The 26,136-nt window shown below is 52.9% G+C and overlaps 1 protein-coding gene across 4 annotated transcripts in view; it reads right to left on the bottom strand.

The window, feature by feature from the left end:
- PRKAG2 (protein kinase AMP-activated non-catalytic subunit gamma 2) overlaps positions 1-26,136 on the bottom strand; it is a 240,043-nt gene that overhangs the window by 125,859 nt on the left and 88,048 nt on the right. The window contains exon 1 of one of the 4 annotated variants that reach the window (XM_080665945.1): positions 15,829-16,423. The exons of 2 other annotated variants lie outside the window; for them this stretch is intronic. In XM_080665945.1, coding sequence (XP_080522071.1) covers positions 15,829-15,922 — 94 coding nt within the window. In that variant the 5' untranslated portion in view covers positions 15,923-16,423. Of the gene's footprint in view, positions 1-15,828; positions 16,424-26,136 lie in introns of those variants that run through there. One more of the 4 variants, XM_080665944.1, reaches the window with a different exon arrangement.

Below are 26,136 nucleotides of genomic sequence, written 5' to 3'. Positions count from 1 at the left end.
TTGGGAGGGGCACAATGCAGGCCATGGCCGTGGCAGAAGCACTGCCAGGGCACCCAGCCCAGCACTGGGTCTTGGGGTCTGTGTCCAGCGCTGCGTAGGGGCCATATCTCTGCTGTGGAAGTGACTCTGGGCACTTCTCGGGAACAGCAGCCTCATTCTTTGCATCCTGGGATTCTGTGAGCTACTTGCTATTCTTTAATACATTTCGTTTTGTCCACCTAACTAGCTGCAATGAATCTCTGGGCCTGTGACTAAGAACGCTAACTGATGCTAGACTAAATGGGACCTCCTTCCATGGAGTCCAAAGCTGACTTCTTTGAATTTCCAAATAGGATCCTCTAGTTCTTGCTCACTGGATCCGAAGGTGCACCTGCCCCAACCTCGCTCCCTTTAGTTTAAGAACTTGCAGCATCTCTCTTTTCAGCACTGCCTGGTGCTGCTGCCTAGGGCGCTCGGGGCCTGTGGTGTTTCAGGGACAAGTCGAGAGACAGACTCCCTGACCTAGCTCCTGCGGGGAGATGCTGGGCAGATCCGTGAGGCAATGCGTGTGGAAATACCTCAGTAGCCCAAGGAGTTCTCACAGGACAGGGAGGGGCGTCTGTTGGGACGCCCTGACATCTTCCTGGATAAGGTGAGGGTGGGTCTGCATCAATGCTGTATCGTCCTCATAAACACACATTTGCTCCGATTGTAACTCAGTTCTGAAACCATCACAATTGAGAAAGATAAAAAAGTTATAATAGATAAAAAGTGTGTGGTGAGGATGTGGGGGAACTGAGCTCCCATTCAGGTGGCAGTATACATCATACAACCTCCTTGAGGGGAACTTGACAATAGCTAAAAAATAAAAAAAAATACATGCACTCTTTGACCCAAAAATTTACTCTTAGGAGTGCGTATCACAGATATATTCACGCATAAGCACAAAGAGTATGTACTTGTTGCATTTTTAAAAAATTCTCACCCATGGCGGCGTAGGTAAACACCTAAACTGCTGCCTCGCACAACAATTTCAAAACTACAACTAAAAGACAAAACATCTATCACCCAGAACCACGGGAAAGCTGGCTGAGTGGAAGTTCTACAACTAGAAGGAAAGAGCAAACAGCATTGAGGGGTGCACAAGCGCGGAAAAGCTGAGGTACGGAGACGCGCGAATCGGGAGCACTGCTGTTTTCAACCCGAAGGGAGATAAGCTCCCAATTATTCCAAACTCCAGTTTCTGGGGAGACGCGGGGGACCCAAACTCCTACGGGGAGAAGCTGGACTGTCTGCTGTGGGGTCGGAAAGTGAGGGAGGCTTGCTTGCAGGGCTGCATGCAGGAATAATTGTTTACTGTGCTGGGCGCGGGACGCGATCGGAGACAGAGCTGCAGAGCCGGCTTACTGGCAGCCATCGCTGTTTGCCACGCCCTAGCCTAGTCACACCCTGAGACCCCGCCCTGCACAATCTACGAACCCACCCAAGCTCCAAGCAGCGGCTTTAGCATATGAATGGTCTGCCCTATCGCAGCTTAACCTAGCAAACTTGCAGCCCGGGTCAGACAGCTCCAAAACCTCCAAACCCCAAGCAAAGAGGAAAAAACTGCAGTTCTCGCTGTAGCGCCTGCTGGGTGGCCTCAGACAGTAGCTGACCTGCACTCCATTGGAGATCCAGAAGCCAGTGTACCTATTGGTCAGAGTGAGACACCAGATTTCAACTCCTCACATCCATAAGTGACACATTCAAGAGGCAGACTCAGTGAGCACCAAAGCCCCACTGAAACAAGTCCTGCACCATAAGCGTGTCTCCAGCGCAGCAGTTCTTCCATTATAGACACAGCGGGTCCTCACAGCCAATTGGCCTGGAGGTCAATTCCTCCCAGTGTACCAACAGCAATCAAGGCTTAACTACACCAAGACTTTGCACTCAGCCCACAAAGGGGTGTACCAAAGGCGTCCACCTCAAGTGATTGGGGAGGCTGAGCTACTGGCCCCTATAGGTCACCTATCACACAAAGCCACTCCATCAACACAAGGAAGCAGCAAAATGCGGAGACCAAGAAACATGTCACGAATGAGAGAAATGGAGGAAAGCAAACTACTGGACGACATAGAGTTCAGAACCACATTTATAAGGTTACTCAAGAATCTTCTAAAAACCGCTGAGGATCTTAGTGAGACCTTTAAGGATCTTAATGAGAATACCAAAAAAATGGAAAAGGACCAGTCAGAAATTAAGCATACACTGTCTGAAATAAAGAATATACAGAAACTCAACTGTAGATCAACTTACCCCAAGAATCAAACCAAAGATCTGAAATATGAGGAAACAAAAAACACCCAACCAGAAAAACAAAAAGAAAAAAGAATCCAAAAATATGAAGATAGTGTAAGGAGCCTCTGGGACAACTTTAAGCGTACCAACATCAGAATTTTTGGGGTGCCAGAAGAAGAGAGAGAGCAAAATATTGAAAACCTATTAGAAGAAATAATGACACAAAACTTTTCCTACCTGGTGAAAGAAATAGACTTGCAAGTTCAGGAAGCACACAGAACCCCATACAAGAGGAATCCAAAGAGGACCACACCAAGACACATCATAATTAAAATGCCAAGGGCAAAAGACAAAGAGAGAATCTTGAAAGCAGCAAGAGAAAAATGGTTAGTTACCTACAAGGGAGCACCCATACGACTGTCAGCTGATTTCTCGGCAGAAACTATGCAGGCCAGAAGGGAGTGGCAAGAAATATTCAAAGTGATGAACAGCAAGAACCTACAACCAAGATTACTCTACCCAGCAAAGCTATCATTCAGAGTTGAAGGTCAGATAAAGAGCTTCACAGACAAGAAAAAGCTAAAGGAGTTCATCACCACCAAACCAGGATTACATGAAATGCTGAAGGGTGTTCTTTAAGAAGAGGAAGAAGAAGAAAAAGGTAAAGATAAAAATTATGAACAACAAAATGACATCAAATACATACCTACCAACAAGTGAATCTAAAAATCAAGTGAATAAAAAATCTGAAGAACAGAATGGACTGGTGAATATAATAGAATCAGGGACATAGAAAGGGAGTGGACTGACAATTCTCAGGGGGGAGGGGTGTGAGGGGTGTGGGAAGAGATTGGACAAAAAGCTTACACCTATGGATGAAGACAGTGGCGGGGGGGCGGTAAGGGCATGGGGTGGGGTGGGGAATCAGGTGGAGGGAAGCTATGGGGGAAAAAAAGAGGAACACCTGTAATAATCTGAACAATAAAGATTTATTTAAAAAAAAAACAAAAAAACAAAACAAAAAAACAAAACAAAACAAAACAAAAATTCTCACCCAAGGATATTTTTCCATTGGTTTTTAGAGAGAGTGGAAGAGAGAGGAAAAGACAGAGAGAAATATCAATGTGAGAGAAACTATCGATTGGTTGTCTTCCACATGCACCCCAACCAGGGCTCGGGCCAGGGAGGAGCTTGTAACCGAGGTACGTGCCCTTGACAGGAATCAAACCCGGGACCATTTGGTCCATAGGCCAATGCTCTATTCACTGAGTCAAACCAGCTAGGGCATTGCAGCATTTTTTCATAGCAAAGAACTGAGAATGGCTCCATCAATAGAGGACTGGTTCAGTACTTCCAGGCTCTCTATAGAATGGAGAACTAGGCAGCCATGAAAAAGAATGACTGTCAGCATAAGCGGTTAAGAGGCTAAAGGCAAGTGGTAGAACAGTATGCATGAAATGCTACCCTTTGTACACAGAAAGCTTGGAAATGCATAGACTACACTTGAAAGGATGTGAGATAAGTACTGCCGAAAAACAGGAGGCCAGGGTCCAGGGAGGGAGAACGTCTAAATGTACAAATTAGTACATTTTGAATGTTCTAACAGGCACATGAGTTACCTATTCAATTGCATATGTATTTAAGCAAAACAACATTATTCCAGGATTAGAACTGGTCTGTGAACTTCCAGCATGGTCAGTGATGGGGTGTTGTGTAAATCACGTAATCTGAGCCCCAGATGCCTCATGTGTAAAACACACTCAGTGGTATTTCACCTTGTAGCTCCTTCTGCTCTAAGATAAAACCCCTTGTGGGTGGAGCAGAAAGATGGAGAATCTTGGTGAAGGGTCCCAGGACTGTCTTGTGCATGAACCTCTTTGAGCAAAGCAAAATGCTACTTACTCCCTAACTGCAGCTTGTGGGGCCCAGTGCCCAGCGCTGGGCGAAGCTGTGAAGGGTGTCGGGGTGTTTGAAAACTCCTCCTTCACCCTCTGCCCGCCCCGCCCCACCAATCTTTCCCTCCTGACACAAGGACACATTGCCCTTGGGTCCCTCTCCTCCCCTTGGCACCAAAACCTGCCCCAGGAAAGGGATCTGCTCTCAGTCACTTGTCCCTTCTCCCTCCGCAGTGGCTCTTCCCGGGCTTATCTCTCCCCTGGAAAGAGGCTTTGCTTTGATAAAGAAAAGCTGGTCGTTACCAGGCAGGGGCAGCAGGCGGGACGGCTCTGTGCTCCTGAAACCAGCAAGGTCCCGGTGGGAGAAGTGGAGATGCAGCCTGACGCCCGGGCTCCACCAGGGACCTGAGAGCGTCTCTGCCTCGTCAGCCCACAGCTCAACACCAGCCCGGCTCCTGGGTGGCCCGTCACTGCCACTTGCTTATCATGGATGTGCCACTAACACACACCACCCCCGGTTAGACAGACGCAGCCCCAGGTCCTCACTCAGGGACATTCCTCACCCCCAAGGCCTTGGGATCTTCTAACTGGCTCCCTATCTATCAGTCCCACCCTGCCCCTCCCTCCACTACTCCCTGAGGTCTCTGCCCCCAGAAAGAGGGAAACTGAGGTCTGCAGCCAGGAAAGGCTTTTGCCTCAGTGGAAACTGAGGAATTCCACACCGAACTCGCCAGCTGTTCCTCCATAAGCTCCAGCCGGGAAGGTGGATGCCAGCCATGTTCTCAGCCTCCTGGGACTAGTGTCAGTGATCTGGGAAGAGTCTAATTATTACCTTTCCCCTGATGCAGTCACGCTGGCAAGACCAACAGGAAGTATTTTGGGAGAACAGGGCCCTTCCTCCAGAGACCGGCCTCCCCTTTACTTGGGGCTCTGGGTCTGTGAACGGCTCGAGTCCGGGCATCGAGGAGTCATGCCTCTGTTTATGGTCTGAGTTAGGCTTTGGCTCAGCTGACCTGGAGCTGCTCTGCATGCTCAGATCAAGGGAGAACTGAGTTCACCTCTAGGACCACCACGGTCAGGCAGCCAAGGCCACAGGCCCGACAACTCGCACCACCGGGCTGACTGCATCCCTCGCAGTTAGCACGCCCGTGGCCCCTGCCACTGGGATCCGATGATGCCCGTCGCATTCAGGGTTTCAGCTCAACGCCAGCAGTGTCACGTCCTTTCTGCCCGACAGAGAGGAGTGACCCAGAGCTCCAAGGATGCTGGGGCTTCCCTGACACATCCCTTGTCGCGGTCTCTGTGAGAAGTGTGTCCTCTGCACCCTCCCGGCTGGGGGCGGGTGAGCAGGTCTTACCAGCACGTGGTGATCTGTGCTCAGGTTCCAACCTCCCTCAGCTCTTGGACACCTTCCTCTGCTCCATCTAGTGAAGGCCACCTTTGAGTACATGTTTTAGCCAAACAAACCAAACAAACGTCAGGCCCTTCTGGTCCCCAGAGCCCTTCTTAGTCCTCTTGGCAGGCCCGGGAGTGAGCACCTCCTCGGCGAGGCAGCTCTACCCCTCCCCCAGGCGTCGCACCCAAGAAAGGAGGGGACTCTCAGAAGCAGGGGTGGACCTCCCTCACCTGTGACAAATGCTAGGCACGCATCCAAGTCCCACGCTCCCTCCCCGGCTTCTAGGGCCCTCTCGACGAGATTTTCTAAGGACTCTGTGCACCCCCCAACCCGGCCACCTCCCCAGGCCATGGCTAGTGCTCCAACCTCATATACCTCCCCACCCAAGGTCAAGGTCTCCCAGCACCTCTGTGTGAAGGCTAATTCAAGCTTGACTGTGAAGTGCTTGCACAGAGGCCTCTTGGAGGGACAGCGTAGCAGAGGATGCTGTCAGGACCCAAAGCACCCAAGCATGTCCCTTTAGAAAGTCGCACTGTGGGGACATGGGTGCTCTCTGTTGCCCTCGGGTCACACTGCAGGTGGCTGTGACCTCACCCCACCGACCTGAGGCGCCGGCAATGGGTGTGGAGGGGCCTCCGGCTCCCAGCACCTTCTTGTTAGCACAGCAATGGGTGTCATGAGACCCTCTCCCCTGTGAGCATCGCCTTGGGAGCAGTGGGGCCATTCATATGGCCGCGTACGAGGGGGTGCCATGTGGGAGGTCCTGGGCCAATAGGAATGAGGGTCCAACCTGCCTGAAGGGCCTGTGATCTGTCTTGGTGGGAGGACAGGATGGACCCGTCCACGACAGATGAATGGGTGAGCAAAAGGGGTATCTACACACAGTGGGCATGATTCCGCCTCAGGAAGGAAGGGGATTCTGACACACGCCACAACAAGAAGGAGCCTAGGACAGCATGCTAAGTGCAAGACGGCGGACACAAAAAGACAAACACTGTATCATTCCTCTCCCGTGAGGTACCAGACTCGTCCAATTCGTGGAGACAGAAGTGGAGTGGTGGGTGTCGGGGCTGAGAGCCGGGGTGAGGAGTTAGCGTTTAATGGGGACAGTTTCATGGGGAGATGGACATAATGATGGTTGCACAACAATGTGAATGTGCTCAACGCCACAGAACTGAACCCTTAGGGTGGAAACGGTACATATAATGTTATGCATATTTTACCAGAATTAAACGATGCAACAAGAAGGAGTGGGCTTATCTCTAACATTGCCGTGTGTGACTCATGGGCAGGGAGGGCTCCAGTGAGGCAGAGCGGGGCTCCCGAGAAAGGTCCGAATCCAAGGACCCCAGGGCCCCCGCCTGCCCTGGCCTGTGTGCAGATGGCTACTTACTGCGCCACGGGCTCCGCCATCCAACGTGTCACGCTTCTTTCTCATTCTCACCACATCTGTGTTCTATTCCGGCCTGAATCTCAGAGCCAGGACCTCAGAGAGAGAGCTCAGTAAACCTCCCACCTGATGCTCAAAAACTCACCCTCAGCTGTGATAGCATGCTGCTGAGGGCCTACTGTGTGCAAGGCTGGTGCTCTGGGTGCCACACTGAGTCCTCGCAGCCACCTTTGGAGGACCACCACCACTGCTCAGCTGACACAGTGGCCCTGTCCTTGCAGGAACCCCCTTCCCAAAGCAGTTACCCCCAGAGCTCTGTGCGCGCGTTAGAGGCTCACAAAGACATCAGGGTGTTGTGAATCGTGGATCTAGGGGACATCTTGCAGCTTTCAAACATTTAAAAGGGTTATTTTACTTTATGATTTTAAAAACGCAGTGAAATGTGTTAAATATAAGTACATATAGCCCTGGCTAGTTTGTTCAGTGGTTAGACCGTCGGCCTTCTGACCAAAGGGTCCCAGGTTTGATTCCTGGTCAAGGGCATGTACCTCGGTTACAGGTTCAATCCCCCGCCCTGGTCAGAGCTTGAGCGGGAGGCAACCAATTGCAAATAACCGATGTGTTTCTCTCACATAGATGCTTCTCTCTCCCCCTCCCCCTCCCTTCCACTCTCTCTAAAAATCAATGGTGAGGATTAAAAAAATAATAAATACATATTTTTTCACAGGGGGAACAACTTCTCTTTTGCTTCGGCAGGGCAGCCCGTCAAATATTAGCTCGCTGCTGTCCAAGCCAGCATCTCCAGTTCTTTCAACTCCTTTTCATACGCCAGGATTTTGAGTTCTCATACCACCCAAATTATCCTTGACCTTGAAACCATTTACAATCTCGTAGAAAAATTAAGGTGAAAGATTAAGAAACTGAATAAAGTCCAAACACAATATGATTGTTTATAATTATTATATTTTGTGGTTCAGACTATAAAGGAGAAGACAGCCGAGGTTTAAAGCGATGGGTAACTTCAGGGTCCCTGCGGCCCGGTTTGCCACACACCCCCACCCCACCCCCACCCCCGGCCCTGTCTGCTTTTTGGGGAGCCAGCTGGTTCAAAAGGCCCCGAGCAGCTATGTCGCTAAACCTCGAAATCCGCCTGGGGTCTTGCAGCTGGGTGGACCCAGCCCTCCCCATTTTGATTTCCTTAGATTTTTCTATCCTGGGGATGAAGGTGATCTATTTTTAGCGAGAGGCTGTGTAAGCCAGGAGTTGCTATAGCGACAGCTGGTGGTTACAAACCAGGTCCTGCTACAGTTCCCAGTCATAAATAAATCCCAAAAGCTGAGCCCTGGAAGAATGCCGCCTCAGAAATGGGAGCTCCGCCCCGACCCACAGTCCCTGTCTGCTGTCCACGGGGTGTGCAATTAGCAGGCTGTGGGCGCTGGGCTCTGCCATTGAGAGGAACCCGGGGGGTTGATGCTAACACCTCAGCTACCAGATGAGGAAAAGCACCTGCATCTGCTTAGCGCTGGGTACTGGGTGGAGGCGGTTGGCTGTGCAGTGTAAGCATGAGGCTAGGAAGCCCGGGAAATGGAAACGTGGCACCTGATTACGGACTAGCCCACGAGGCCGACACGTGCGCGTGCGTACACACACTAACGCTGAAATATCTACCCAGGCGGCACACACGTTCCCCGACAGCCAGCAGGCCTCGCACGTGTCCAACAGAAATGAGTTAATGCACAGGAATATTCCCAGCAGCTGTGGGAGCCCAGGCCTGGAAACCGCCTGGGCCCAGGAGGGGGATGGAACTGTGGTCCTTGCCGATGAGGAGCTTTGTTACCCAGCAACCAAGTGAATGGACTTCAGCCACAACCGCGGCCTCGTCGCATCTCCCAAAGCTCATGTGAAAGAAGCCAGACAAAAAAATAAATCTTGTCTGGACCCAGCCTATGAAGTTCAAGACCAGATCAAGTAGCCTTGGGGGAAGTTCCTGGAAGGGAGTGCGGAGGAGACCGTTTCCTCTCTGCGTGGCCGTTACGTGAGCATGGAGTGCACATGCACCTCTGGCTTGTACTGTTTCTGTGTGCGTCCACGTAGTAAAACACACACGAACAGGGGTTTGGACGTTAGTACTGCATTGTTAAGCCCGCTTCAAAGGCATCTGGTGCTGGGAGAGTTCAAAGTAGTCTGTTCGTGGGTGGGGACCTCCCAGGAGGAGTGGCCCAAGCCCCACATGGCTGCTGTCAGTTCCGAGGTAGAATCACCCAGGCGTGTGGACTCAGAGAGACCCGCTGCCAGCGAGGGGACCCCTGCTGTGGGTGATCCCGAGAAGGGAGGCTGGTGGAGCAGAGACTGGAGAAGGGGGACCCTGGAGGGGCTGTGGAAGGTGAGGGGTCACCCCCTGTGGCTTACGTGTACCTGGGGGGTGGGAGCTGGTTCAGCCTGAAGACAGTGACTCTCATCTTTCTGTGGTGCCATCGGGGCTTCTCTCAGCCATGGCCACAGCTGTCGGGGTGACCTCCGGGCTACAGCACTTCTGTTGTCCGATCGGCCAGCTTGGGCTGCTCTGTGACCAGGCTGAGCCACCAGGAATGAGGAGCAGAGGACAGAGGGACTTCTGACTCAGTATCTCCTCTGACTCATGGCCAGCCAGGGTGGCAGCCAGAGGGTTGGGGACGAATGGGACGAATGGGATGAATGGGACAGAGAAATGATGCTTTTTACGTCACTGCAGGAAGGGGGTGAGCGTGGCCCACCTCACGTGCCGCTGGACAGGCGCTGGCACTCAGCTCTCCATCGCAGGGCCACATGGGGCTGACAGGTCTCCTGGCCTCTCTGGGCCTCAGTTCCCCCTCCACCACCTCCACCACCTGCTCTACCTGCCTCAACAGAGTTATCGCATGTAAAACACTACAGAAGCCACCACATGAGACATCATCAATGGCTAACAGTGATGTCCCATCCACCAGGCCAGAGCTCCGGGTCCCCTCCCTCCTCGCACTGGCCTTCCTCTGCTCCCCGACGACTCTCTCCCGGTCCTGGCCGGCTGCTGCACTGCCTCCCACAGCTCATATCTATCAGAGCTGGTGACGTGGGGCCCACACTGGGCAGGCGCCGGGTGACACAGGAGATGCCAGGCTCAGAGCAATGGGGCTGCCACAGCAAGTGGCAGGAGGGGTGGGGAAGAGCTGCCACCACCCATGCTGGATTCTGTAGGCCGGCCACAGGTCTGACCGGGGCCTGCGCAGGAGGGGACATGCTCCCCCCGGGGACCTATACCCTGGATCACTACCACTGTCATGGATACCCGTGCAGCCTACTGTGCCAGGGCCAAGGCTGGGCCACGGGCCACAGTGGTACAAGAAGCCAACCTGGACCTCAGGGAACATCCATGTTGATTCATTCCAGAGAATACTGGACTTTGCATATTATTTTCTTCTTAATCATTAAAACAAATTATTGCCCTGGCCAGTGTGCTCAGTGGTAGAGTGTCAATCCACGCACCAGAGGGTCTTGGGTTCAATTCCCCATCAAGGGCACATACCTGGGTTTGGGCAGGAGGCAACCAATCGATGTGTCTCTCTCATATTGATGTCTCTCTCTCTCTCCCCCATCCCTCCCTTCCTTCCACTCTCGCTAAAAATCAAAGGAAAAAATATCCTCAGGTGAGAATTAACAAAATAAACAAGCAAATAAATAAATAAATAAATACATTGATAAATAAATACATTAAAAAACCAAATTATTGCTTAAGGATAGAATGCGCCTTGCTCTTCTATATATACTAGAGGCCTGATGCACGAAATTCGTGCAAGAGTAGGCTTTCCTTCTCCCACCTGCCACCTGCGAGGGGCCCTTGTCCAGGGGCCGCCAAGCAGTGTTTGCTACCGGCTCCATAGAGAAACAGTGCAGTGGGCCTATGAGCTCTTCCAACAGGGCTCAGGGGGCAGATGGGGCTGGGGGGGGCAGACGGGGCTCGGGGGGCAGACGGGGCTCGGGGGGGCAGACGGGACTCGGGGGGGGGCAGACGGGGCTGGGGGGGGCAGGCGGGGCTCGGGGGGGGGGCAGACGGGGCTCAGGGGGGGGTGCAGATGGGGCTCAGGGAAACCTAAGGGCCTCGTGTGACTTCTAGCCGAGCTCAGGGTCCCTAAATCCTGTGTTCTCCTTGGGGCACTCGGGAATGCGCCCCTCTGATCCCAAACACCCACCATGACTGTTATAGCATCTGCCCCAACCCCAGCCCCAGCCTTGCCAAGGAGACGCAGCACCTCCAGGGTTCCCTGTATGACAGGAACTCGGCAGAGAGATCAGGGGTCCGGACCTGTGGAGGGACTGGGGCCGGCTCCTGTCCCAGCACCGCCCTCACTGTCCCAGGGCCCTCAGAGCCCAGCAGTGCTCTTCCCGGGACCCCCGGCTCCTCTGCCGCAGGTACGAGCCCAGCCCTCCTTCCTTACCCCCCCGTGGAGAATAACTGGGCTTCCAGGCCGCCGTCCCACCTGGGCCCTGACCTGGCGCTCCGCTCTGCTTCCTGCTGTCCGGCCACACTGGCCTCGCCTGTGACTGGAACACACCGTGGTCTCCCCCTGAGGCCTGGAAGGACCGACCCCAGGTGCCCACAGGGCCCACTCCCTCCTGTCATGCAAGGTCAGCAGGGGAGCCCCGCCCAGCCCGCCGACTCGTCCACAGCGCTCGCCCCCACCTGGCATCGCAGACGACCATCTGTGGAACAAACCAGATCCTGAGGACAAACACTGACTCCACTCATACAGGGCACCTCGAGGCGCCAGTTCATGGAGGCAGGAGGTGGAAGGAGTGCCAGGGGCTGGGGGTGGAGAGAAGGGAGTTGCTGTGGAGTGGGGGCAGCTTTCAGTTGGGGATGATGGGAAGTTCTGGGGATGGATGGTGGCGATGGCTGCCCAGCAGGTGTAAACGCACTCAGTGCTCCTGAACTGTACACTTATAAACAGCCAAGATAGTAAGTCTTGTCCTGTATGTTTACCCCAATTTAAGAAGGTGTGTGCCCCGGGAGGGTGGGCTGGTGTCCTGCTCCGCGGTGTCCCCGGGGCTGGCACAGAGCAGACACTCGGACGATGGTGGGATTGGTAGAGCGTTGGCTACTGTTGAACCTAAAGGTGGGCACCTGCACACCAGTCTCTCTACTTCTCCATCTGCTTGCGAATGTCCATTATAAAAAGCTAAACACATAGATTTGAATGAATACATTTTGGGATCTTTCGAGGCAACCCCACTCGGGACTCCAGGAGCCAGGCAGGCAGGTGGGGAGACCTGGAGGGGCCGGGTGGGAAGCCGAGGGGGGACAGAATGGACAGCAGCCTTCACTCTACAGCTCTGCCTGCTGCGTGAGGCCAAGTGCCCTGACGCCCAAACCAGACTGGCGCCTGGGAAGGCAGTGTTGGGGGACGAGTGCGCCTGGGCACGAGGACCTCTGGAGTGTTGCTCCAGAACCGGTTGTCTGTTCATCCCGTGGAGGGCAGACGGGAAGGGAGGCGCGGCCTCATGCCAGGACTCGCCATCGGTTTTGGTCTGGGTGTCTGCGGACTCCAGCGGCATGGGGACGGGTGTCAGCCCCCGAAGCACCTGGCGCGTCCTGCCTCCAGTGCCCCCTCAGAGCAGCTCCCCTCTAATTGCAGAGGGCAGAAAAGCTGCTACAGTCATTTCCTTTCTTTTTTCTGATTAGCATAATTCCCTCCAAATCTTCCTTGTCCTTTTTTTTAAAATCCTCACTCACCCAAGGAGTGAGGATACTTTTTCTCCATTGATGTTGAGAGAGTGGAAGAAAGAGAGAAATATCGATGTGGATGAGACACATCGCCTGGTTACCTCCAGCTCCCACCCGAACAGGATTGAACCTGCAACCGAAGTATGTGCCCTTGACTGGGAACCGAGCCCTCAGCCCCTCAGCCCGTGGGCTGACACTGCAACCACGAAGCCACATCGGCCAGGGCCCTTTTCTATTTTTACTGCGATTGCCACATGCTCGCCGACCACATACTCTGCAGTTCTGTTGACCAAAGAGGCTGAAAGAAAAGGCTAAGTCAAAATTGCTGCTGTCTACCCTGTGGGCGTGAGAACTAGAGGGGCCCGTGCACGGAAGCCAGGGGTGCAGCTAAATGTTGAGGCCCAAAGGGATGGGCTTTTCCTGAATCAGAACTTTTTTTAAAATATGTATTTTACTGATTTTAGAGAGAGGAAGGGAGGGGAGAGAAACATCGATGTGAGAGAGGAATACCGATCAGTTGCCTCCCATATGCACCCTGACCAGGGATTGAACCTGCAACCTGGGTCTGTGCACTGGCCGGGAATTGAACCAGCGACCTTTCTGTGCACAAGACGACGCTCAACCAACTGAGCCCCACCGGCCAGGGCATGAATCAGGGTGTTTTATCACAAGGTGTGAAGTGTTCAAAATTCCAGCATACTGCTGAACAAAAATGCCACCCAGGGGCAAATACAAATGCTGACCTGCCCACCTTGATTCGGGGTCAGCCATGCGTGCGTGCTTGTGTGTGTGTGTGTGTGTGCTTGTGCAACAAAGAAGGTGTGTCTCTCAATCTGAGGAACTGCAGGGAAACCAGCCGAGGAAGCAAAGTGTACCTTGTCCCCTGAGGAAGGGCCCTGCCTCCCACTGCTGTGGGGCAGTGACGATTCCTGGAAGAGACTGAACCAGCCACAAAAGCAGCAAAAGGGCCCAAGGATTCCACGCCGGCCGCCTAAGTGCGCTTGATCCGGGGGGAAATGGAGGACACAGAAAAGACGGACACACTCACGGCCCTCGTGGAAACTTCCTTAGGGGAGGAAGAGACTCCTGTACGGTTCTCTTGGTGACAGGAGTAACTAGAGGAAGGAGAGCGAGGGGTGGAAGGAAATTTAAGACCCCAAGCCCCGAAGCAGTGCTTCCTCGAGAAGCACGTGTAATCTTGGAGTGGCTCCTTTCCCATCCACCCCGCAACCAGCCATTCGGCAGGGACAGCTTGTGATGCCACAGGTGTTGGGTTTAGAACGATGGGTGAAACGCTCCTTTGGGGACGTGGTCCCGGTCCCTGACCAGCCAGGAAGTCCCAGGCGGGTGATGGGGGTGGTTGTGGAGGCAACGATGGTTCACCTGGGTCTTGGAAGGTGGGCCAGGTTTGGATAGGCAGGGAGCTAGGAGAAAGCGCTCAGTCCACCGTCTCTGTTCGGCCCTCACTCGTCACATCCAGGCCAGGCGCTGTCAGAGGGGCCAACACCGGCCATCTGGCCTTGCTCCTGGTTCCGCTCATGGAGGCTCAGAAAAATCAGGACACACCTGAATACCTGGGCTCCGGTCACCTCAAGTGGCCTCAGGCGACTTCCCAAATCCCAGAGGAAGGTTCTGCAGGGAGCCTTGATTTCCCTGACCCTGTGGTCAGCGCAGGCATTTGCATGTGAGCGCTTGTAAGACTTGGTCGACATGCAAATATCAGTGTTGCTCTCAGAAGAGGAGCAGACAGGGGGGCCGCCAGATTTAACTCCCAAGGGGAGAAACTGCCGTCGGGCAAGCACATCAGAGGCCTTTAATAATGGGCCCGCCCTCCCTATTAGCAAAACCTGACTTTTAGTTTAACAGTAGGTCCAGACTGAATTCTAGAGCAATGAAGGGCTTATTACTTTATTATTTAAAGTAGGGCTTCTTTTTAAACCATGTCTACGAATCCAGCCCCAGTGTCTGTGACTCCTCCGTTGGTTAGGGCGAGGCACCGACTGTGTTCCTATATAATTCACCGTTGTATCCAGTTAGAAAGCTTCCCCAGTTCCTCCCCAAGACTCAGAACTCCCTGAACTCAAGAGCTGCCGAGTCCCCCTCTCACACTGCACAGGGTCATCAACGTCACACAAGGCCCACCGTCCGTAAGTAACTGAATAAAATGAACATAGCTAGGACGTAGGCAAGTTTTCTAATTGCCTTTTTCTTGTCTTATGATCCCACTTTTCATGTTCTGCCCAGATGTTTTGCCAAAGTTGTCTCCCTACCATACATTACACATGTCACATTCCACTCAAGGGACACGACATTTGACACACCCCTTGCTGTCCCGTCTTTAGCACCACTGGGTGTGTGAGCCTGTTCCATCTGGCAGGGGGCGCTCGAACTACCCGTGTCGTACCAGCAGGATGACCCCTATTCTGACAGAAGGAAGCTCCCCCATCCCATTTGAGTGGCAGGTCTTGCAGGCTCCAGGAAGCTAAGAATGCTTCGGAACCCACCTGCCTGTCTCCAGCCACACGGGCACAGCCCACCCTAACCCACAGTCCACGGACACCCTCAACCAGAGATGCTTCCCCACCTTCCAGCTCCCTGGTTCCAACCTCTGCGCCTGGAGAAGGTGGAGGAGGCCCCAGAAGCCAGGGAGCCTACAAAGCAAGCTCCTCTCCCCAGGGACACAGGCCAGGCAGGTGCTGGTCCCTCTCACATGGATCCTGAGGGGCCCGACTGCTCAACCACGGGATGAAGGCCGCCGTAGAATTCCTCCCCCTACACACACATACATCACTTCTAACAGCCGAAAACAGCAGTTCCCATCCATCCTTACTTTTCCCCAAGCCGCTGGCTTTGCCCAAATGAATGACTGTCCAACCGATCATTAACCTCATTAGGCCCGGTGGCTGCAGAGAAAGGCTGTGGGGCAGCTCGTGGCAGCTGCATTGCCATCAATACGGAAACACACCCCAAACACACCCATCTGCTCCTCTCACTGCTGCCTAGCAATCACATCCACGGCTACAGGGAGAGGCTGCACCCTGCAAACACACACACACACACACACACACACACACACACACACACACACCCTGGGGTCTCCCTCCCCCGCATGCACAGCAGAGAACAGGGCAAAGGGCAAAGGGCAGCGTCCTACCAAAAAGGCCATGGGGCTCCGACTGGCGCCTCTCGGTGCTGCGGTTCGTCTCCTTGTGTTTCTTCTTCCCCCTGAGACTGCCGAAGCGCTTCATCAGGAGCTGTGGCCACAGGAATGGCGGCAGGTGACCATATCAGGACCCTTGGAACCACCTTCAGCCCCAGGCGGCGGGGGGCCAGGAGAGGTGCAGCATCAGCCAGCAGGTGTTTGGCGCCTGGCAGCCTCGGCCACCAAGAGCTCGGAGACAGCTGGGAGTCCCCGCAAACTCCCTGGGGCCCTGAGGCTAACGTAGGATGGCTCCCTCTCCGGGAAGCAGCCTCAGGACGCACAGGGTGGTGACCCCGGTGCAGCCCTTCCTCCCGCAGGACTCCCGCCGCAGCAGCTGGGGGAGCCCGCTGGCCTGGAGCGGCAAGGAGCCGCCCGAAGCACAGGCAGAGCCTCGCCGGTCCGTGGGTTTGTTTGTGGAGTTCAGGTCAGCTGTGTGCTCAGACACCCCAAGGGTTTCTCCTCCTTTACAGTAAGAAAGGAGGGAGGATGAAATAGGCAAACGGTGCACGGGCCCGCTGGTCATGTGCGGGTCTGCGGATGTCTCTTTAAAAAGACTGTAAAAGGAAACCACGCTGGGCAGACAAATCCTTGGCACCAATTGGCCGGAGCGCACTCCCATTATGACATGACATCACACAACTATTTTGATTCATGTGTTCCAGGGGCTCAGAAGGCTCTGGCGCTTCTCTGTGGAGAAGTCACATGTCCCTGGAAATCGCTGAATCTACTTCAGCGCAGGGCTCCTTGCGATGAAAGAAACAAGACCACCTGTAAGTGGGTGACCTGGGGCCCCCTGGGATTCACTGGAAGGGTCAGCAAACGCAAATCTGCTAAGAACTGTAGCATGACAGAGCTCGGGAGAGGTTGTAAAGCGGGTCTGGTCCAACCCCTTCCAGTACAGATGGGGAAACTGAGGCTTGGGAAGGAGATGGGACTGATCCAAGGTCCTGCAGGTAATGTCAGAATCAGGGCTAGAATTCTAAGTCAAATCCACCACCTAATTAAACAAACCAAAAGGCTTTTAGCTTGTGTTTTGCAACTGTGAAACCACAAGAGAGGGAAAACAGTTTCCCCCCTCCCCCACACCCCGATATCTTCACTAGACTACAGGAAGGTACAGGACCTGCTGACTTGCGTCGTGACCTTGAGAAAGTTTCTTCCCACCCACCGGCCTCAGTTTCCCCCTCTGTGAACCAAGAGGAGCCGTGGACACGGTGAGATCTACTCATTTCTCAGCCGGAACTTCCAGTGGCTGCTCAGTGTGCCTTTCCGTTCCTGCTGGAGGGCAGCTCAGTGGTCCAACATTTGCAGCAAGGATGTCTGAACGCACACACCAAATAGGCTTCGCCCTTGAGGAATTCCCCAAGGACTTGGAGAGACAATGATAAGCTGTTAAGCAACACTAGCTCATAAAGAAGCTGTATGAGAATGAGGTTAAGTGGTGAGAATGTCAGCACCGATGGGGGCTGGGGGGTGGTCCCGTGGCCCAGCTTGGAGAGAGGAGCCGGCCCTGAGGGTTGAAGGAAAGGAGAGAGGCCAGGCCCCTACCTGGGAGGAGCCGAACTTCCAGAAACAAGGTGTAAACCTACCTCCAGCCAACTCCCCAATATTCTAGTGGGTTATCTCTGTGGTTAAATATCTCAGCCCAAATTTACTGCGATAAACTCTGAAAAAAGACTAACTAGGTAGGTTTGGAGTTCCACATTTAGAGTTCCTTCTTCTTCTTCTTTTTTTTAATCTATCCAGCTGTTAATGAGAATTGAATGTTCTGATTTAAAAATAAAGTCGAACTTCTTTAGCAAAAAACCTGCTAAACAAGTGTTCCAGTAAGAAAAAACGGGGCATGTTTGATTAAAAGGAAAATGAGATGTTATATCTAAACCAATATAATATTCTTGCCTTAGTGATAAAGTATGGAGCAAGAGAGAACATTTCAGAGCGTAGCAACGAAAATGAGAATACAGCAACGCAGTTACGCCTGGTGTTCCCTGCTTAGTGCACATGGCCACTCACTCATCACACAGTGATTAAACCTCCGTCAAAGGTTCAGGGCAGGTGCTGATGGAGGGGATTAGTGTTATGAATAATTTGAAGGCATTCTTGTCCTCTAAGAACTCAATTTTAATTAGTAAAATAATAACTCCCATTTGTGGAGTGCTGGAACATGCCAGTCGGAGTACTGGTCACCACACAATTATTATTTTATCTCATCCTTCCTACAACCTGTGGGCAGGTATTAGTAACACCATTTTATTTAAAGACGAGTAACGCAGAGTCAGGGAAGCAGCCTGACTGGGTTCACACACCTAACAAGTTGGAAGAACATGGACTTGACCCTTATTTATCTGATTCCAAAATGCAAAGCTTGCCCCGCCGCACCCTACTTTCTCATGCACGTGCACAGGGAAATCCTGTGCAACACCCTGGCTGGACCCTACAGGACGTCAGAGGACCCTTGGGTGGGGCTGGAGCGATTGGGAAGTTCCTTTCTCTCCACTCCCACTTGTAATTTTTTTATTTATATGTTTTTATTTATTGGTTTTAGAGAGGAAGGGGGAAGAGAGAGAGAGAAAGAGAAACATCGATCTGCTGTCCCACTTATCTATTCATTCATTGGCTGATTCTTGCATGTGCCCTGACCAGGAATGGAACGAGCAACTTAGGCGAATCGGGATGATGCTCTAACCAACTGACCTACCCGGCCAGGGCCTCCCGCTTATAATTTTGATCTTCAGGTAAGATAGGGGCACCATATTTGAAAGTCTTTGTTCCCATCACAGTTCATCTTGTAACACCAGCCAGCCGAGCGGGTGTCTACGCAGAGCTGACCTGAACCAGGCTGCCCGGCTCTGGGAATACCATGCAGCCCCGCTCGCATTCCTGAGGCCGCGCCCGGCTGCTGAGCACAGGAGTGGGACGACACCTGTCCCCCGGCCCTGAGGGCCCAGAACCCAAGGCTGCCGCCCGCTTGGCTCCACGCTCCATGGACTCGCTTGTGAGAAGGGTTGGTGCCTTCGCAGAGCAGAGCAAGGGTACGGCCGAGTGAAGGGAAGGACCACCTGGACCCTCCGGGTCACGGCTCTGTGACTGAGGCGGGAGCAGAATATGCAGAACAGAGATGCTGGTGCTGGGCTGAGGCGCAGACGGCCATGTTTGGCTGCACACTTCACTGTGGTCAAGGATGCGGGCAAGCTCTTGGTGGAAGGAGTTGGGAGCGGCGTGAAGGGCAGCTTTAAGAAAAGCTAGGTGACGACAAATGTGACAACCTTGAGAGTGGACCCCCCTGCCCCCCAGAGAGACCCCAACTACAGCAACATGTACTTTTGACCTCAATCAAGATGTTCTCCCTGGAGTCAGCTTCACCGACGCGCGTGGGTAGAAGCCTCACATGCTGACGGGGATTCCGGGCAACTGCTCTCCGGGAGGCAGGCGAGGGAGGCTGGACTCAGCCCCTGCCACTCTCTCTGCACAAACACTCCAGCCGGGGCCCTTTCCTGGGTCCAACGTGGCAGGCACTGGCTTGCAAAGTCCCTGGAAACTTTACCATAGGCGCCCACTGGTGTTCCTGTCTGACCCACACATATCTGAAATTCCTTAACTTGGGAATCTCCTCAACGCCTTGCCCTCCCCAGGGGACCCGAACGCTGCACGGGGGCAGGCGACATCCACACTGCAGGAGAAGGGACTCGTGGGACCACTCGCAGGAACATGAGCCCTTTCCGACTGCTGGTCCCAAATGCGTGAGAGGGGCCTCCTCCACTAGCTGGGACGCACCCTGGGGTGCTGGGGAATTTTTTTAAGGGAAGGGTTAAAAAAATAAGGAAATACTGGTTCCCAAGACGGAACCGTATTTGCAAATGTCTCTCAAAGGGCCAGGCCTTTCTGGATCCGATGTTCATCTCTCGGTTGGAACAGGACTGGGTCACTGGAGCGGCAGACACCTCACACAGCATGTCCCAGGCAGAGGGGCAGGCCCCACCCAGATCACCACTCTGACTTGTTCCACAAGGTCTGGGAGGGGCGGGCTCCAGGCCATTCGACCTGTGTTCTTTGTTTTTCTTGCTGTAGTTCTTCTAGTTTTTCAACTATTAAGTAGTTGACAGCTGGAAACACAAAGTGACATCGGAGAGTGCCTCCTGGAGACATTTCACACTGAGCGCAAGTCATGCTCCCGCCCTGCGTGTCCCCTGTCCCCAGCCGGCCTGAAAGCTCCTTGGTGGGGCCTAGCACCCAGGGAGCAGGTTCCAATACAGGCTCCCGAGCACAGAGGTGGGACAGGACCAGGAACAGGTGTGCCCTGCACCGGTCACCTGGGGCAGCATATCCTGTCCTGGGCACATTGGCCCTCCCCCCTGGAGCCGCAGGAGGCTGTGACACCCTTCGCTGCCCTCTGCAGGGCTCCAACATGGCTCAGCTACAGCTCTGCATGTCCCCCACGCAGGTCCACAGAGCACCGGCCTGCGGCATGCGGGGAGGCGGGGTGGGGGGGGGGAGGGAAGCCAGGTGTCCTGATGCTCGCATATTGCAGGTGGTTCCCTCCGCACCTCCAGATACGGCAAACCACTCAGTAGCCAGAGTGCAGCACCCACGCTGAGGCCCAGCTTGTCTGTCACCACACCCAGTGCTCACCCTTGTGCAGTGGCAGGAGGCCCCGAGATGAGGCCACACGGTCCCGAGGCAGCGCCACCCCTCCACCTGAGGCCAGCTCAGCCGTGTGGACTGCCCACAGCAGCAGCGCCCCTGGGAGCCCGAGCTGCCTCTGGATGACCAATTCAGGTAAAAAAAAATGAAAAGGCCCCAACCGTCCCCATCCTGAAGCCGCGCCGAGTGCTGTGTTATATGCAGGGGAGCCGGGAGCCGCACCGATGGGAGCAGCCTGCAGAGCGGAGCCGGCTGCGTGGAGCCCTGAGTTCCCAGTGGAATTCCCAGTGCCGTCCGTCTGTCCCAGTTACAGACTTTCCCAAATCACCCTCCTCACTCTTTCTGTGCCCAGCTGGGGGCAGGGAGGCCAGCCAGTACTGCTCAGCTTACGAAATAAAAAGGAACAGAGGTTTGGAGAAGCCAAGTGATTTGGCCCAGATCCCCTGGGAGGGAAGCCAGGGGAAGGGGTGGGGTACATCCTGGGTCCCCAGTCCCCCATCCAGGGGCCCAGACTGCCTCTTCTCCGTCGGGAGTTGACAAAGTCAATAGATGCCTGTCCGCTGAAACCTCGGAGGATCATGTGACAGAACCTGAAAAGCACTCAGGTCTCTGAAAGACTTGGGCCCAGCACAACCCCGTTACATAAGAGTCAGCGGCCCGCGCGCCCTGAGCAGCAACACTGGTTAGCACCATTTGCCGGTGCTCCTGCTGGTTGCAAAACCCTGTCATATTTCATGGCAAGTTCTAAAGGTCACCGCAGCACGTGACTCTGAGTGCGATCCCTGTCACCTCCGGGGCTCCGAGGCCCTGCCCCAGAGCTGTGGATGAGCTCGTGGCCCCCCTGACTCAGGCCCCCATGGCTGCCAGCACCTCCTGCGTCACCCACACACTCACGGTCATGCACAGCCTCGTGGCTCCCGGGCAGGAGTTTAGAGCCTCTTTGAGTGACAAGAGGGTGGTTTCTTTGGGCAAAGACAAAACTCCTCAACTTGCAAGCTCATGTGAGTGACACCCAAACCCAGAGACAATAGGGGTACCGTCACTTTAAGAATACAGAAAAGCATAGAAAAAGTGAAAAACCATGGCAGGAATTATTCTTAGCATGCCAAAGTGCAGCACCCCCAAAATGTGAAATCCTGAAGTATCCTTAGCCTCTGAAAGGGGTACCACAGCCCACGGAAGGGCTCAGCAGTGGGCGGTGGGGGGGGGAGGATTTAATCCCTTCAGGGGGCCCTGCAGTCCCTGGGGGTCCATTCCAGGCCAAGGGCTCTGAAGACCAGGGTCCCCTGCTACCTGCAGCTTTCCGAGTGCCCCCTCGGGAGTCACAGTTCAGGGGCACTCAGAGGTGCCAAAGGGTCTGGCAGCCACGCCCCTGAATCCCTGTTTCTGAGTTACATCTTAGATCAAGAGATACAGGAAGCTGCAAAACCCTGGGCAAGAGTCAAGGCCGCGATAAGTCACCTGCTGGGCAGAAAGCTGGAGTGTGGCCACCTGGGCCCTCACTCCCTGCACCCGAGCAGGGTTCTGGCCCCTGGATCTGGGGCTCCTCCAGGAGGACCCCGCTGCTCGGCACTGCCTCACCTGCAAACACAGGCGTAGCCTCTGAGGCCTGGGCGGACCTTTGCCTTTGACCCGTTTCTCCTGACCAGTGGAATACAGCACAACACAGGTTAAGAGTTGTGTGTAAAATACTTGGGTCAAGCATAGCATTTAAAGCAATTTGGGTTCACTTCGGGCATGTGATTTTGAGCCATGTACTTTATTCGTCTATGCTTCTTCCATAAAAGAGGTCAGAGTATAGCCTTAGCCCATTTCACAGGCTTTTAAGGAAATCACATGAGATAAAAGAGCATTTTACACGGGATGACATCGCCTGTCCTGAAAGACACCTCGGGGGAAACCGCAGTGAAGCCTCTGTTACTGACACCGGCCCCCAGCTGACCGGCAAGCCCGGACCTGCATAAGAGCCCACAGACGGCAGTTCCCGCGCCAGAGCCCAGCTCCGAGAAGTCACAGGCTAGCGAACAAACACTGCTCTTCAGCCAACGTCCTCCAGCCCAAACATTTGATTTCTTGAATGAGGAGCCAAGGGCCTCTCCTACTAACAAGTTCCTCTTTGTGGCCACACACACAAAGAACACGAGTTTTTTAGCAGCGATGGGAGGGGAGGGTGCTGCTCAAAGCGAGAACACTGGGTTCACCGAGCGCGTCTCTGCACAGAAGGGGACGGGACTATCACGGCTCAGGAGGAGGGGTTAGGGGGCCTTTAGCCCTGAACTTGGTCTTCATGTATCAGTGGTGGCTGGATATGCCAATGGGCGTCACAGGGCAAACGCATTAGGACCCTATAGCATCTATGAACAGTGACATTATATTTAGTATCTTTTGAATAAGAAAACCACAAAGTGCCTAATGCATCTAAATGGGTGCTAAGTGGCTTAAGTTTCAGACATCTTGGAAGTTCACTTATGTGGCTGGTTCGCTTATGTGGCTGGCTCATTTCCTGAGGCTGACAAAATATAAAACTCACATTCTATAACTCAGTCTGGCCTTCTCACAAATTAATCAGTGTTACTATACTCACTAACATCCCTCACCTCAAAGTCTTCTCTGTGTAAGGCATTCTTCTCAAGGGGGAGATATTGCCCCTAAGGGGGTGAAAATGGGCTCTTGGAGAGCTGACATACTCTATTTATATGTAAAGCACAGATATACACACAGTACTAGTATATAAATAATACGTAGTATCTCTGTTTTGATTAAAATTGCGAGGGAATGGTTAGAAATTTTTTCTAAAAAGTCTTTATGAAAATAAGTGTTGATTAATTTTTTTATCACCCCAAGAAATCTCACCCCCCCCAAAAAAAAGTAAAGGTTGATTAATTTTTAAAAAGAAGGTAGAAGGGAAATTGAGAAGTCATGGGAAGTATTCATCGTGCATGGTAATTAGACAACAGATGAGGTTTAACATTGATAAGCCATAAAATAGCTGAATTTGTATGTAATTTTAAAATCCCTTTTGGGTTTTGGTGGAGTGGGCAGGGGACTAGAATGTAACACTTTGTATTGTCTGATTTCATGATGTGGTGGGTGACAGCGAGAGGGGGATGTCCTATGTCTCATTCTCTCAGGAAAGAGTTATTCCTAGGAATTAATGAACTGTGGCCCCCAGAATCCACCTCCCAACGTCCATCCGTCATGTCAACAAATCTCTCTATGGACCAAGTACAATGGAGCAACACATGAAGGTATTTCTGTCATTGAAACCTTGTCCATGAAAGGACACTATTAAGAGAATGAGAAGATAACTCATAGAAAGAGAGATAATACCTGAAAATCACACATCTGGTGTCTAGTATCTAGAATATATAAGGAATTCCTACAACACAATGACAAAGAGATGATCCCATTAAATAATGAATAGACATTTCTCCAAAGAAGATATACAATGGCCAACAAGCACATGAAAAGATGCTCAATGTCATCAGGGAATGAGGAACCAAAACCACAATGAAATACACTTCACACCCACTAGGATGACTATCTACACTAATGAAAGTTTAACATGCTAATTGACTGTACCTTCGAGACACCCACCAACCAATCAGGAGTATGCAAATTAACTCAACAAAGATAGCAGTTTAATTTGCATACACAGGTGCCAAGTGGCCGGGGGCATTCCACACCACCCCAGCTGCTCTGGGCCTCTGGGCAGCATGGGAAGGCGGAAAGGCGGCTCCAGGCCGGAGCAGAAAGGCGGTGCCAGCAGCCAGGGGAAGGAAGGCCCATTCTTGCACAAATCTTCGTGCATCGGGCCTCTAGTCCTATATAATAAAAGCCTAATATGCTTTTATTTAAAAGCCTAAATTGTCCCCTGGGGCAGTAGCTCAACTGGGAGTTCAACTGATCGCTATGACGTGTGCTGACCACCGGGGGGCAGCATGGAACATGGCAAGCATCAGAGATGGGGTGCTGGTAGTAGGCAGCAGTGGAGGCACTGCTGGCCCTGATGGGCCCCGACAAGAGCGGGACCGCGGAGGGATGGTGGAACAGGTGAGTGGGAGGTGCCAGGCCAAGGTGGGTGCAAGCGGGGGCTTGATCGCCCCACCAATTGCCCAGGTGCTGAGGGAGCTGGGCGGGGGCCCAGCCCTGATCAATCATTCCACAGGTGGGATGGTGGAGCAGGTGAGGGGCTGGCACCAGGACACAGTGGAGTGCCAGGCGGGGCTGCGGGGCTGCGGAACTGTGAGGCTGGGGGCACGAGCTGGGGCCCAATCCCTGCAGAGGGACCCCACCTGTGCACAAATTTGTGCACCAGGCCTCTAGTACTAATAATAAGGAAAAGTGTAAGTGTTGGCAGGGATGGAGAAATTGGAACCCTCATATGTGGATGGTGAAATTGCAAAATGGTGTGGCCGCTGTGGAAAAGTTTGGCCGTTCCTCAACCAGTTAAACATAGAATTACCAAATGGCCCAGAAAGTCCACTCCTGGATATTTACCCAAAATAACTACAAACCGGGGTTCAAACAAAAACTTGTACATGAATGTTCATAGCAGCCAAAATGCGGGACAACCCAAGTGTCCATCAACAGGTGAATGGCTAAACAAAATATGGCATACACGGACGATGGCATGTGCTTCATCTATAAAAAGGAATGAAGTTTGGACACACACTACAACATGCATGAGCCTTCAGAACAGCAGGCAGAGTGAAAAGCCAGGCACACAAGGCCACATACTGCATGAGTCCATTGATATGACATGCTCAGAACAGGCAAATCCTTAGAGACAGAAAGCAGATTTGTGTTGGCCAGGAGCTGGGGGTGGGGTGAGGGAGGAGTGGAGAGTGATGGTAATGGATATGAGGGATCCTCTCGGAGTGATAAAAGGTTCTGGAACTAGGTGGTGATGATAAGAGAATGTTCTTTTGCCATATTGGTTCAAAGATACCATCTTTATATTTTTTACAGCTACATAGTACTCCACTGTGTGGATGTACCTCCTTTTATTTTTATCCAGCTACTGGCCTGTCTGTCCATTGGGCCTAGAGGCAATGACACCCCAGTAGCAATGAGCACAATTGGCACCCAGATCTTATTTCTAAATAGGATTTGCCGCTAAAAGTAACAAGGGCTCTTTGGAGAAATGGCTGATTTCAGGGCCGGGCAGGGGAAGGACAAGATGAGCCTGGGGCCAGGTGGCAGGGGCACCATATCGGACAATTTGAGCATCAAAATATGAAAATGACAAGCGAAAACTCATTGAGTAAAATATGAATCCACGGGTCTATATGTATAACACAGGGAGAAAGGGAAAATGCTTCCTGAGTAGAATTCCACCAATCCAGGTAGAATAAGTGACAAAATCAAAGAAAAAAAATCACTTTTTGGCAGACACCATACTAATAATTCAGGCAAGAATAACGGACTGATGCTAAAGCTAGCAAGGGCAAGTTTGACGAGAAAGCAGGTATTTGCACAATACCCATGTTGGTGCCCATGAACTATTTGTTACTCACCAAGGGAAAAGTGGTGAGCTCTAATGCGCAGACACCTCTTAACCAAGCCGCCAGTCCGTTATCACCAGGAATGGCTCAGGGAGCTGTCACGTGCTCCCAC

Source organism: Plecotus auritus (genome assembly GCF_963455305.1).
Source record: "Plecotus auritus genome assembly, chromosome: 4".
Classification (NCBI taxonomy): Eukaryota; Metazoa; Chordata; class Mammalia; order Chiroptera; family Vespertilionidae; genus Plecotus; species Plecotus auritus.
The sequence above is the reverse complement of the archived record's forward strand: the minus strand, read 5'-3'. Positions and strand labels throughout refer to the sequence as shown.